Source organism: Nannospalax galili, unplaced genomic scaffold (assembly GCF_000622305.1).
Source record: "Nannospalax galili isolate Female #2095 unplaced genomic scaffold, S.galili_v1.0 scaffold1878, whole genome shotgun sequence".
Lineage (NCBI taxonomy): Eukaryota > Metazoa > Chordata > Mammalia > Rodentia > Spalacidae > Nannospalax > Nannospalax galili.
In genome coordinates this window covers 184,514-199,319 of record NW_008341752.1, presented here as the reverse complement: position 1 = coordinate 199,319, position 14,806 = coordinate 184,514, and the positions used below count along the sequence as shown (strand labels likewise).

The following is a 14,806-nucleotide window of genomic DNA, read 5'->3' as shown; positions in this document are numbered from 1 at the left end:
CTCTCTCTCTCTCTCTCTCTCTCTCTCTCTCTCTCTCCCCCTCTCTCTTGGCCTACCCCACTCCAGAACACTCCCATGAGCCCTGCCTTGCCCCTGAGCTGGCTGGCCCCAGGCCCTGTCCCTTGGGGATACTGATACAAATCCACACGCTTTTGTCAAAAGCAAACAAACAACTCTGTGTAGCAGGCACACTCACTTGGAAACAAGGCAGCCAGACCCATCTTTGTGTTTGTTTTTCCAGGGATTGACGTGTATAGAACATTCCTCAGGACCAGCTCCCTTGAGCACGCAGGAAACCCTCTGGCTATCTCAAGCCAGCAGCCAAACGCTAGGCCTAGAGTCTCCACACAAGCTCCAAGGCCAGGGCTTTGTTATTCCTGTCAAAAAGGCTAATTCTTATGTGGTTGACCACTGAGGCTCAAGAGTTCTATCAACTGGACATGAAGGACAGTTCTGCCCAAGTGCTTCCTGGGTACAACTGGTGCTAGGCACTGGTCACCCATGGTCCCCTCCAAACTCTACACCTACCCCATGAGAATTGTGCCCACATTTTAGAGGAAGAAACTTGAGGCTGGCAGGTGTATGTTCCTCTGCTTGGAAGCTTCCTTCTCTGTGGCCCTGAACAGTCCAGTAAAGTAGGCAACAGAGGCTCTATCCTGGGGAAACTGAGGCCCAGAGCAGAAGGTGACTTGATTCAAGTACACATTGGGAACTGTGACTCCCAGACTCCCACACTTATTCCACACTGGATGCCTGGGGTGTGACAGGATTTGGTTGGCATTTAGTCCGTGAGTTAACAGGATAGAAAAGAAAGGGCTGCCCACTTTACGTGCAGGCCTCACATCTGCCACCTCAGTGACCTTCCCTCTCCTCAAGAAACAGACTCTTGCCACTGAAGAAATCAAGGTCCCGGGAGGCAAAGTGGCTTTCCTCAGTTTTCTGATCAAGTGACAGAGCCAGTCAGAATCAGAGCCCAAGCCTGATCCTCTCCATTCTGTCCTGAAAACTCCCTGACTGTGTAAAGGGCCTTATGTTTTCTGACACCAGTGATGACTGGGTATATGGCTAGGTCCATCGAAAATAAGGCCCCCGAGTGAGGCCTGACCCAATGGGACTCTGAGGGCTGGGGGCCTGGATCAACAGTCTAGCAACAGGGAGCTGCCCATGTGGCCTAGGCAGGAAGCTGAGTATGAGTGGGACGATGGGCCCACAAGCCTGTCAAGAGACTTTTTGGGTAGATGAAAGCCTGGGATAACCTTGTGGGCTCATGTAAACCTGACCTGGCCTAGCTCTCAGGAGCTCTGTTCACACACCAAGTGGAGCCAGAGGGCTGTTGCTTTGGGGGTAGGGGCCAAGAAATGCAGTAAGGACAAAAGGGAAGATGGGACAAGTCAGGAGAGGGAACTGGCGAGGCTATGGGGACATTCCCTAGGCCTGAGAGGGGAGGAGAGGGACAAAGGCCTAGCTGTTGGGCTGCACTGTAGCCTTGCAAGACAAAATCGGGGGTCCTGGGGCATAAACTACATCTCTCAGGACTAAGACCAGAGTGTCAAGGGACCCAAGGCTGAGAAGGTGACCAAGGGGCAAGGGACTTAGTAGACCCATAGCCCACTTCAGGTCTCAGTCAGTCTTTGACAGTGAAGTCTGCAAGGAAAAAGGGCTGGGTTTGTCGCCTCCACTCAGCCCTGCCCTTTCATGATTCTTCAGTAAAAAGCACTGAGCTTGGAATCAGAGAATCAGCTGTACATTTGGTTCTGCTACTTGCTTGCCTTAACACAGATACGACTCAACCTGGGTCTCAGCTTCACTTGAACTGGGGCAGATGTGTGACACTATAGGACAGGAAGACATGAAAAAGGCATAGCCCAGGGCCAGGCCTGGTTCCATTAGTGTCCTATGATTTTTCTGCCCATTTTTCAGAACCCGATTTCTCAGCTGTCAAAGAAAGGGATTAGAGGGCTGTGTGTCCTTTTAGCTTTGACCTCTGCTGACCTCCAACTCAGCATAGAAAGATCAGTCAACCTCCTGGACCTCTGCTTCCTCATCTGTGTACTGAATAAATTAGGCTGGACAGCCACCCAGACCTTCTAGCCTCATTCCAGCTCCTCAAACATCTGTAGAAGAGCTGAGAAACAAGCTGAGGTCCAGACATGGGTTCTGGCTGCAGATACTAGTCTTTGTTGCACACAGGGCTAGGGTCCTCCCAGAGCACATGCCATTTCATACAGCACCTACAAGACTGGCATGAAGCCTGGGTCTTTCAGGTCTGCTAGGGTCTAGCCATCAATCATGAATAGGCACACAACCCCTGAGTCTACTTTCCTCTTCTGTCAAAAGGATTAGGGACCTTGGTGGCAAGGTCAGCAGTGTTAACTGCTGAGGTCTCTAAGAGTACAGGTTTTAGGACAGAACCTGTAGGTCTCTACTACCTTATACAATGAAGGAGAGGGAGGTGGAAAGAGACAGAGCACTAGGAAGCTGGTCTGCTGTGGCAAGACGCTGGACTCATGCACTGCTGCTTCAACTCCTCAAAGACAAAAATTGCCAAGGGGGGTTAGGAAAGGCAAGGAGTGGTCTGCTCAGAGTGCAGATGTGGCTGGCTTATCTAGGAGAGGATGTGGGGTGAGAACACTCACTTTCCCGTCAGGACACATAAGGACTCTGTGCCTAGGCTGGTACCCATGGGTGAAATCTGGGGAATCTCAACTGGAGGCCCCTGTTGTGTTTGCCTCCCCTCGCCCTACATGGGACATGTGGTTATAGTCAAGTTATCTGTGTTTGTCACAACTGGAAGATGATGGAAAAAATCTCCTACTTACTCAGGAGGGAGCCACGGAAACTATTATTGTCCTATAATGCATAGAACAACCCCCAAACCTCTGTCAGAATTACATGCCTTATGTTTAGAGCCCAAGGGAATAGGCAGGGGTTCTACCTAGATAGTGAGTGGGATCTGTGTGCAGCCCTATCCCACCCCGGCCTCCACACTCAGGCCTACCTACCGTGTCAAGGTGGGTGCGCTGGTGCTTGGCACGGTCACTGGAGTTGCTGAAGGCCTTCTGGCAGCCCGGGTGCTGGCACAGGTATGGCTTCTCGCCTGTGTGGCTCCGCAGGTGGATCTTGAGGTTCTCCAGTCGTGAGAAGGCTTTGCTGCAGCCTTCAAACTGCAGGAGAGGCTGATGAGGGGTGTCCTCAGCCCTGAGGGCCTACCCACCTAGAAATAGCACTTCCAGGCCTGCCTAGCCCAGCCCTGGCTGTCTCACTGTCTTCTCCAAGCTTCCAAGAGCACCCGCTAACTCCCAGGGAATTGCTCAGGGCCCAGAAAAGTACCCTGACTTAAAAATGGGCTTCTAGGGCTGGAGAAAGTGATCTTTCCACTTCTTGTCCTGAGAGTGACACCCCACATCCTGCCAGCTGTGCACCCTAAATCTGGAGGCCAAGGCAGGCTGTGCCTGAGCACAGAAGTACAGAGGTGGGAGCCCTATCTAACTTGGAGGGACTCCATCCCAGGAAAGCTTTGTTATGCCTTGAATACTTTGTGTTATATTTTCTCCTCTTCAAATCAGAGGCTGTAGCCAACCCATCAGGGCTGATGGGAAGGCCCCAAGAAGGACACTGAGAGGCAAGGGATCTCATCCTATATACCTGTTGTGAGAACAACAATCATATATGCACACTGAAGTGTTTCTGAGTCATGATCTGGCCCTTTAGCTGTCATATGCCCACCATCTAGTATGCCCATGTTGGGAAGTGTGCATGTGGCACAACTGTTATGTTCCTGGCAGAAGACATGAGTCACAGTGGAGAGAAGAAGAAGCAGTGTAAGGCCTCTATCCACCCAGACCTTCTTCATGTGGCCCCAGCTGCCCATCTCTGCAGCCTCTGCCCAGCTTGGACTCCTTTCCCACATTCTTTCACATTTAACTGTTCCCTGCACTGGTGCCCATATAGCTTCCCTTGACATGGAAATGGAATCTTGTAGTTCCCTACTTAAAGGCCTGTTGCTGAGCATTCTACCCCTTGCACTCTCCCCACCTGCCTCTTTGTGCCTAGCCCCCTCTACCAAAGAAAGTTAGCCAGGCAGTTTCCAGTCGTCATTCATCATGCAAGTCACTTAGCAAGAAATGTCATCTCTACTGACCATCCAGCAAACTGCTCAGTCTCAAAGACCAAACTCAGAGTCCGGCTAGAGGAGACAGCAGACTCCAACCTTTGGTGTGACTGACTGCCCATCCTATTGTCTGTCCATGGCAGCTGGGCTGAGGTTCTAGCTATGTGTATTTCAGGGTGTGGTGAGGGTCAACGGTAGCTGGGTGTTAAACAACAAAACTCTGAAGTATGTGGCACCAAGGTCCTCATCTCCAAAACCTTTGAAAAGTGAACTACCCAAGGTCACGGTATAGCAAAGACAGGGTACAGGCCAAGTGTGATGGTCAAAAAAGCTCAGCTGGTCATGCTATGCTTACTGACTTCCAGGGACAGGTAGAAGTGACCTTTGAAGAGAAAGGGACTGAACTTGGCTTTGTCCCCCAAGTCCAGGGCTGACATGCCAGCCAGGGGCACCTAATCCAAATCAGGACCTATCTAACTCCAGCCCTCAATACCAAGAAATCCTGGGCTGCTAGCAGCAGACAACTGGAGACAAAGTGGGGACAGTTGTGTACCCTGAGGGTTATGGTTCCAAAGTAACTCTTCTACACCTTCCTTCTGGATCACCCTCTTCCTCTTCTCTGAGATGGCACCTGCTCTTTATGCCTTTGCCAACTTTAAGGTTCAGTATCTGCTAGCAAGTTTGAGGGTATGTCTAGAGAGGACTGTGGGCAGAGGTTAGACCCTGTGGTCCATTCACCTGGCTTATCACCTTAGTTGTAGGGATTGGCAGCCTGACGCAGAAAGGCTTTGCATGCCTGGTAATATCTGGCTTAGGGTCATTCATTTGGACGAATCAGCTCCAACCTGGACTGAGTCAAGATGTCAAGAGAACCCAACATAAGTCCTGCCCTCTAGAGGTGCAGAGACTGCAGGGAAGGTACACACCATCATCAAACATCACTGTTTAGCTGTTAAGAAGGAACCACAGGCTATGGCTACATGAAATGAGCACTTCAGTCAGCCTGGAGTCTGTATATCTCAGAGGGAGTGATGACTGTCGTAAGGATAGCAAGACAGGAAGGAGTGAGACAGACAGCAGCCTATCATGCCAGCACCCATGCATTCACTCTGCTCCTGGGAGCCCAGAATCAGGATGGCACAGCCAAGACAAACAGTGGTCTAATGGGATGGCAGGTCATGGAGGGCAGGTTGAGGCACTAGCACATGCAATGGGGTACAGATTGTCTGTGGAGCTCCTCTGCACGTGTGTGGACTGCACACTCAAGGATCCAGCAGAGAGGGGAGAGCCATGTTTCAGTGACTTACATGCCAGGCTCATGAGTTTATAGTCTACATCAACGATGGTGGAGGCCATAGATGTGCACTCTGAGAATTGGAACAGGGTCAAATTTGGCGGCGGGGAGGGACAGAGTCAGATAGGGGCTTTGGGAATTAGAAAGGACAGGGTCATATATGTGCTGCAAGATGCCTTTGGCTAAGGGTTATGGGCAAGACTACGAGAGGAGACAGAGAAGGCAGTTGCTTCAGTTACATATGAGGACCACTGAGGCCTACAGAGGGAAGAGGGAGTAGATGGAGCACAGGCCAGGATAGAACCATCTAGACACATGAGGACAAAGACTCAAGAGACAGTGACCCCTTGACTACTCAGAGGATAAGAATATGGGCCTCAGTTTGCTGCCAGCCCAATGTAAGCCCTTGCAGCTGTGTTTCCATAGGATCCTGTGCTGGAGAGCTTTAGTGTCAACTTGACACACCTGGGTTGAAGGAGCCTCAATTGGAGAATTGCCTTCATTGTACTGGCCTGTGGCCATGTCTGTGGGGTACCTTCTTGATTGTTGAGTGATGTGGGAGGGCCCAGCCCAGTGTGGATGGTGCCACCCCTGGGCAGGAAGGCCTGAGTTGCAAAAGAAAGCAGGCTGAGTAGGGGCCAGGAGAGCAAGCCAGTAAGCAGCATTCTTCCATGGCCTGTGCTCCAGCTCCTGCCTCCAGGTTCCTGCCCTGAGTTCCTACCTTGGGCTCCCTGATGGACTGTGATTTGGGATATGTATGCTAAATAAACCCTTTCCTCCCCAAGTTGGTATTGGTCAGAGTGTTTTGTCACAGCAATGGACAAACAAACTAGGACAGATCCTTTTCCTACTTCTAGACACAGGGCCTGTCCCGGTATCAGAACAAGAAGGAAATCCTGGGTAGGAAACAGCAGATGGTCAGTTGCTCCCATGCTCACCTGCAAAAGGCCCTGTGTGACGGAGGAAGCTGGGCAGGAGTGGGGCTTCTCAGCATCTGTCTCATCTCTTTGCTACTTACTGGCTGGTGTAGGGGGAGGTGGCCAATAACTCCTCTTAGCTTTGTGATTTTCCTCGCTTTGGGAGGGTCTATCAGACTCTGGGGATCAGTCTATCTCTTCCCCTCCAGAGGTGTACAGATCCCTGTCCAGGCCAAACTTCATCTCAAAACACCTGTTCCCCCACCACACCTTTGTTTAGACTGACTGTACTTCTCATGGGAAACCTTCTCTTCCTACTCTGATAATTTAACGAATATGTTTTTCAAAAGTCCAGAATCTTCCAACATGGCCGCAAATGTCTCTCCCACCCCATATATCCCACTCATCAGCTGTGAGGCTATGTCTGTCTCTGAACCTGCCAAGAAGCTCCATCCTACAGGACTTTGCTCAATCTATTCATAATGCCTGGAAGGATCTTTCCTTCCTTTACCCCTTAGTAAACATATTCCCCTGTTGCTTAAGCACCACCTCCTAAGAAGAGTCTTCTGACCCTTTTGCAGTACCCTTTGAGCGTGTGGTGGAAGGGTTTCCCCTGCACAATCCTACTTTCTCTCCACATATCAGAGCTGGGCAGTCAAGTCCCCTAAGGATGGTACTGCTATCTCCGGCATAGGACAAGGAATGGGTAAGGAGCATGTTCTTTCCCCTGGGTGTGGGAACATGGGTTGCTAGGCACAGGGGTCATCCAATCATGCCCATCAATGTATGCCAGTACATGTGTACATTACACTGATGCCCAAGCTGTATCTAGGTCCATCAGTCCAGCCTTGCCCTGCTCTCTGCCCTGGAATGTGGGATACCCCAATGGGAGTGACTCACTCCATGGGCACCCAGAGAAAGGAGCAGGTAGAAAAAGGGCCCTGCTTTATCAAGACAGATCTAGAATGAAGATGCTGCATGGAACTTGGCAGAACCACAATTCCATCAAGACCAACATCCAGATCTGCCCAGCCCTTGCAAGCAATGTGGCTATCTCTATTTGACAACTGTACAGATGCGGTCAGAGCCAGAGAGGAGAGACAGGAGTGACACTTGCTGTGTGCCTGGCTCTGCTGGGCCTGGTGCCATTGAAGACATGTCCTCTTTTTCTCCATGGCTCTCTGGGTACATATGACTGTGCCTACTGTCAGATGAGGAGCTCAGGTTTTGTGGTAGTAGACATAGTGGTTATAGACACGGCCTCTGCTGCAGGCTAGCCTGGTAACTGGTGGCTGCTCACTTACTGAGTGATCCCAGGTGAATCACTTGAACTCTGTGGTCCTCAGTTTCCTCGTCCACAACAGGGTGAGCTCTACTAACCATGTAGGGTATTGTGAGGCCTAAATGAATTAACACATAGCAAATGCTTGTCTTTGTGGTTGTTTCTTAAGGTTCTAGAGCAGATTAAGTGGCAGTCTGCCAGGGGTGGCAGTCTCTGGCTGGCTGCCCCTCTATAGAGTTATGTGTGTACAGGTGTGTGCACATCCTCCCTCTTCCCTCTGCCTTCTTTCCTCCCCTAGCTTCCCAACCCCTGCATCCCCATATCTGGTTAACCTCATCACACTCTACCTTCCAACAACAAAGGCACAAATGTCTTGAAGTTTCACATTGAGCAGAAGATGCTCAGAGCCCTAAGAAGGGGCTTCTAGTTACAGAGCTGGGGAATAACCAAAGCCTTTCTAGAGAGGCTGAGCCCTGATGCCTGGGAAGAATTTTGGGACAACCAGGGTGCCAGTGTTTCAGGAGGAGGGCAAGGCATGAGCACAGGTGGTAAGTGCTGCAGGGGTGGTAAGAGTTGCAGAGGCAGTAAGGGTTCTGGAGACAGCTGCCATGATCCAGTGAGCAGCAGGAAAAGCAGAGGGGAAGCAGAAATGGGAGCTTGGGACTGCCTGTAATCGCACACATGGCTGAGCAGGTGAGTTCCATCAGTTCTGATCCTAAAAAGCTTTGCAGAACACTCCTATGCAATTACTAACATGACCCAACAATGGCATGACAACAAGGCCATTCACTTGGAATACTCCAGCATGGCTTCTGCTAGTGGGACCACTTTCTACCCAGATGCCAGATCCAGGAACCTATTTCTTTCTCCTTGACCCCAGCATCCAACTTGCCACTAGCCCATGGAGATGCTACTTCTTCAACACTTTCATCTAATCACTGTAACATGACTCACCTGGGTGTCTACAGAGACACCACCTACTACCTAGCTGCCCTTCCCGGCTCACTCCCATGTGGCATTTAGAATTAAGACTTAGCTGGAAGATCTGTCCTTGCTCCTCTCTGCTACAACTGTGCATGGCTCCCTTGTGCCCTAGCATGTATAAGTCTTCATCCTGGCATTCTGATCAGTATGATCTAGCCCCTGGTGATACCTGGTGGTGCCTCTAGCTCCCTCGCCCACATCACTGCATTCCAGCATCTGTGTAGCATGGTGTTTATCTGTTGTCTACACATCCTGAGGGGATGATCTTAAGTGAGTTCATTTCTCCTGTCAGAGCCCAGATATCTCCTGGGCACATGGGGAAGGTGCTCTCTGTGAACCACAGTGTGCATATAGCATCCTGTGGCTCATGGCCTTGATCCCATCAGTGGCATCCAGGCAGTTCCATGGATAAATTCAGGGTAAATTTAAACATGCTGGCTCAACTAACCAGATACATTCCAGGTTCATGTAGACTGAAGCAAAGGCTCACAAACAAGAAGACAGAAGATGACTATTGTGGGAAGAGCACCTAGAGAGGAAAGAATGAATGCAGGGATGTCTGATAGTCTCAAAACGTGAAGATGGGTGTTGTATTTTCACTTGAAAATACAACACTGAAATATATCCCAAGACAAAATGGGACAAAGTCAAAATATTGGTGGTTGGTGATACCCTCTCAGACACTTATCACTGTGTACATCTCACTGAATCAAAATAATGCACCCTGCCAGTGAAATGACTTCCAGCCTCACCCTACAGGTGAAGGAACTGAGTTTCAGAAAGATTGTAATGTCCCTGACCAGACTCACATAACCAAATAGAGCTGGGATCTTGCCTGGGGTATGGCTGACATGGCTACACATCCCTAATCATTCTGCACAATACCTCTGGGTAACCTGCATAGAACTCCCAATCCAGGCTGTCACTCAGGAACTACGCAAACTGGGCTAACACGGATTCTGATCCTTTGCAAATCCAGGCACAGGTTGGGCCACGGAGCTGATGGTGGGAACCACTCTCCATGATGTCAACACACAGAAAGGAAAACCCAGGCGGCACAGCAGAGAGGAAAGCAAGGCTGGTCCACAGAGCGCAGGGCCTTGAAAAGTCCTGTTCCCACATGTGGGGCGTGTTACGAAAGAAGATTAAAATAATAGGGGAAAATACCCCAGGAACCGTGAAGTCCCAGACCATCTGGAGTTTTATAGTAACAGGCAGGGAAAAATCAGAGCCTAATTGAAAAAAGTCCACTGCAATCCATTACTGCTGCGTGCAGTTCACAGTACGAAAGGCAGGAGATGAAAGACAGGGGAGCCATTGCTGGAGCCAGGGAAGGGATGGCATCTTCCCCTCCAGGCTCATCCTTAGGACCCTTCCAATTTTGGGTGGGAAGGGGTTAGCCAAAAACCAGGACCTGTCAGACCATGGATCAGGGTTAGAATCTGTAGGGATGGTTAGCTACTCAGAGTAGCAAGTTGCCCTCTGAGACTTTTGTTCATGAGTAAGGGCTAAGATCAGGCAGAGAAGCTTCCAGAGTGTCTGGCACATCGGTTCTGGTGATGACTCTCTCTCCCTCTGGCCCCTGGGGAAGAATCAAGGGTTGTTTCACATATAAGGTATGTGACACTGTGCATGAAGTTACACAGAACGAGAACCATGAATGGGCAAGTGATACCCCATCTGTCCTCCTTTTTCTCCTCTCTAAAATGGGGCTACCATAAACAGCTCTGAGGAGTAAATATATGGATACACCCAGAGTAGGACCTGTCACACAGCTGGTGCCTAATGAATGTCACGTTTTCTCCCTGCAACTGACAAGGCCCAAGAGGAGGGAAGGCCCAATTTCTCATGCAGTAATGAAGAATCTGGACACAGAGAGTAATTAGAAGGGATTTAGGGGAAGGGGGCGTGAGGCGGGGCTGGGGAGGAAATGCCTCCAGTTTTGGCATTTGCCAGTGACTTGCTTCTGAACAAACACATTTCTGGTTTAAGGGTAAAATATATTGGGTTACAACAGCCTGGCAGGCCATTCAGGGATCAACTTCTCATTTTTGTACAAACTTTTAAGTTACTTTACAATGATTCAGATGGGATAAATGTGCAGTGCCAGACTCAAACAATGCTGTGCTTGGCCAGCTTTAAAGGCCAGCCATCTAGGAATTGAGGGGCACTCCTTAGCCCCCACCATGGGAGAGACTGGCTGGCGCTGAGCTTACCATCCTATGATCCCCCTGGGGCTTCCGCAGGGTCTCCTCAGAGTCCTGGGCTTCGCCAACCCTCTGGGGGAAGATCAAGGCATGAAGGGAAGGGACAAACATGGAAGGGGTAGGAATGTGGGAAATCACTGGTCTAGACTCTTGAGGGCTTTGGGAGTCTTGTCTAACTTTGGGCATGAAGAATTAACAGGCAGCTGTATGCAGGAGGAGGAATATGCCCCTGCAACAGCTGTCACATTTGCTATGCACCTGAGACCAGGTCAAATTCTCTGAATATCATCCTCAGTCCCCTAAGGTGGTGACCCATGTCATTACAGGTGGAGACTGAGGCCCAGAGTTTAAGATTGCATGTAAGAGTCCTGAGATCAGGAAGGATGGAGTTTAGGCTTGCCCCTGTGCTAAGCTCTGTGCTCTGGGAGGTAAGCCAGTGTGGGAATCTCTTCTTGCTTACCCAGCTCCTGAGATCCTTTGTAACTGTCCAGAGAAGTTGGCAGGTTGTGGGAGGGTAGGGCACACAGCAAAGCAATGGGGAAGGGAGCCATGCCTGTCCTGGGAAGGAGGTTTCTGAGGCTGTAGTCACCCTGATCCTTCCTCACTAGAACACTGACAGCTCTGAATCAGGTCCTCATTGTCCACAAAGGAAACAGGTTTACATTCCTAGTAGTTGAGGGAGTCCTAGAAATTCAGTCATCAGTCAGCAAGGGCCCAGATGCCTAGTCTTCCAGGGGCTTAGGAAGAGGTTTGTCTAGGGGCCAGGTCCCCAAAGACATTTACACACATTCTAGCAACCAGATACAGACCCAGAATCACAGATAAATGTATACATACCCTAACATTGATACCTCTCCTCCCAACTTAGCAGCACATCAAAGATAAGAGCACCAGGACACCAGCCTACAAACATGTATTCATACTCATACACACCAAGACCCAGAGCCCCCCTCTCATATACATGCCCTGCACACATACCCCACACACTGTCCACCACATAGACATTCCACACTCATGTCACATACATACAGGCCAGGAAACACATGCTTGCACATACACCCAAAGATGCACAAGTCCCAGATTCTACTACCACCTGCACGATCAACTCTCCAGTCTTCAGAAACACTACACCCCCGTGTGTAGCACAACACATGCAGACACGGACAAACACATGGAATAGGGATAGCCTCAGGGCAGCTAGTGCATGTGCTCTGGAAGAAAGGCATGCTACCCAGAGACTTCCACGATGACACAACAGATACCCAACATCCACCAGCACAGCTAGGCCTGTCATTCTCCTGCACCCTCCCTCCAGGCAGCTTTAAAAGGTAGCACAGAGGCTACAGAGAGATGCAGCCAGGTTCACTGGCTCCTGATGTGCTCTCCAAGGTAGCAAAATAGGCTGGCTTTGGGAAGGGCACATACAGCCTTAAGATGCCAAGGCCTCAGGCCACCCTGGGGCCCTGCTGGCCTCTCTAGCCCATGAACAGCCACACCATAATCCAGTGCGGTTTATACGTTCCTGCCCAGCCTTTGTCCATGCTGTGTTCTGCTCACCACACCCTTGATTTGCTGCTCAGTTCTTCTAGGATTAGTTCACACTGAGGCCTTTCCTAGGCCTCCTTCCCAATGGCCCACACTTCTATGTGTGCGATGAACCTCTCACTAGTGTGTCCCTCTGATCACCTCTGTTCATGAGCTGCACATACCTTGGGGCCTCATTTCAGACCCTTGTACCACAGACTGAAGCTAGTGCCTGGACTCATGGAGGGTACTCAGTAGAGGTGGCTTGATGGAACAGTGATAACCTAGGTCCAGGACTTTAGCTCTGTATGTATCCTGGAGCTGGTGAAGAAAGATGACAGGGAGTGAGTACCTGCACAACCAGCCATGAGAATTCCAACCATAGAGGGAACATGAAGCTGAGGACAGGCAGAGAACCTTCCCCATGGCCATGGACCTGATGTGCTGAGTACCTCTCTTCCCTGGTACCATCGGCATCACAGCAACCATGTGAGAGACAAGCCTGGGCCTCTGTCTTTAAGATAGGTAAGTGGAGGCATTGAGTGGCAAAGGGAATGACCCTGGGGCTAAGTTCAGTGTGCTCAGCCTATGTCTCTGATAGGTTAGATGGAGAAGGTGTTTGCTCACAGGAGTTTGCACAACATAGCTCTTCTAGTATTCAGTGACCTGGCTGAGAAAGGGGAGGCCCATATGCCAGTGAAAGGCCACTGGGCTCACTCAAAGTAGTTAAGAGTCTTCTGTCAGTAGTTCTGCTGTGTCCCACTGTCCAGTGTCCACAGTGACAACCCAGCCACACAGGAGCCCCCTACTAGGCCAAGAATCCTGGAAAGTGCTTTTCCCTGATGGGCCCTGCTTCTCGTCTACAGAGTGGGTGGGTGTAGAATAGTACTGTGCCTCTACTCAAGAGCCCTGGAGAGGAGATGACTTAGCAGAAAGTACAGCTGAGAGGAGCAAGCTCCTGGTTTTCAAAATCTCAGGCCTCAAGGTTAAGTGGAAAGAACTCTGCAGGCAGGATGCATCATATTTCAGATGATGCTTCTGCCATAAACCCACACGAGTGCCCACGAAGGTGCCTGGAATTGCACAGGTATGTGAGAGAACCAAGCAACAAACCCGTGACCTGAGGGAAGTACTCATCCCTTCCTTATCTAGAACCAGATTCCAGGAGAGAGTGGGGAAATAGCTGCTGCCCAGTGATGGTGCTCCAAATCAGTGAAGACCAGAGTGAGATTGTGGGAAGAAAGAGCAAAACCTCCTGGGCTTCAACCTCCCAAATGATGCTCTACCAGGACAGAGACACCTCAGGGGAAGTGGTGGCATCCCCCAAAGTGGGGAGGCTCTGCACTCAGCCTTTACACCCCTGGGGCCAAGCCCTGGAGGAGTTGGCAGCAACCTATCTAGCTTGCCCACCCTTTAGGTAGTTTCTGTGTGTCTCAAGGTCTGCCCCAGCATCATTGGGGGAGACTGTGAGTCTGAGCTGGCCCCAGACAACCCATCAGATGGACAGGAGCAGGTGGTCTCTGGTCAGAGAAAGGGCAGGATGGCTCAGCAAGTGTTGGTGTGAGAAATGACTCAGGGTCACTTGGTTCTTCATAATAAGTCTGCATGTCCCAGAACTAAGATACTACTAGGCCATGCTGGGTGGTACTCTGTGAGCTGCCCAACACAAATGCCTGGAACAGGAAGGGAGTTCATAGCAAACAAAGTTACATCTACTTTTTTCAAATTCCAGTTTTTGAACTTCAGGTTCAGTGCTGATGTAGGTAAAATAGATAACACTGAGTGTCCCCCATGGGGACATGAACAAGAAGGAAGGCCACACATGACATCAATGGCCACACATGACATCAATGGCATACCTCAGACTCTGCAGCCCTGTCTGTGCCCTACTTTGCTGCTCTTCGGACTTCTTTAGATAGAGGGACCATAGTAATCCCTTTTCCTGGATGAGATGAGGTTGTTAAGGATGCTGGATATCAAGGTCCTTGCCCCCATCCTTAGAATGTATTGAATCAAAAGCACTATACTTCATGGATTAAGGAAACTTGGGGCTATAGAAAGAAAAGACTAGAGAAAGAATTAAATGTTTCTACATCACCAGAAAACAATCTTAGTAGTAACAGCCGCTATGCACTGGTATCTCCTAAAACCCTGAATCTCCAGCAGTGCAGTTCAGCCCACCCAGCCCAGCCCAGCCCAGCCCAGCCCAGCCCAGCCCAGGCCAGCCCAGCCCAGCCTAGCCCAGGGCTCTGGAAGGGCCTGGGCCTTCTGCTGGTCAGTCAGCTTTGCTGTCACAGGGGTGCTCCTTCTCTTAGGCCAGATGCTGCAGTCACTACACATAACTAACAATAAAACCAGAAAGCTGTCTGTGTGATGAGCAGGTCCCTGAAGAGGAATGCTGTGTGGTGTTCTGCTGAGAGCTCAGGGGCACAGAGGGCACTGAGGAGCCAGCTGCCCAGATGCCTGGCTCAGCAGAGCCACACTACT

General features: G+C 50.4%; 1 protein-coding gene across 1 annotated transcript in view; it reads right to left on the bottom strand.

Annotated features, from left to right (window-relative positions):
• Glis1 (GLIS family zinc finger 1) overlaps window positions 1-14,806 on the bottom strand; it is a 202,599-nt gene that overhangs the window by 17,196 nt on the left and 170,597 nt on the right. The window contains exon 5 of the mRNA XM_017799181.2: window positions 3,003-3,164. Within this exon, the coding sequence (XP_017654670.2) occupies window positions 3,003-3,164 (162 nt within the window). The remainder of the gene's footprint in view (window positions 1-3,002; window positions 3,165-14,806) is intronic.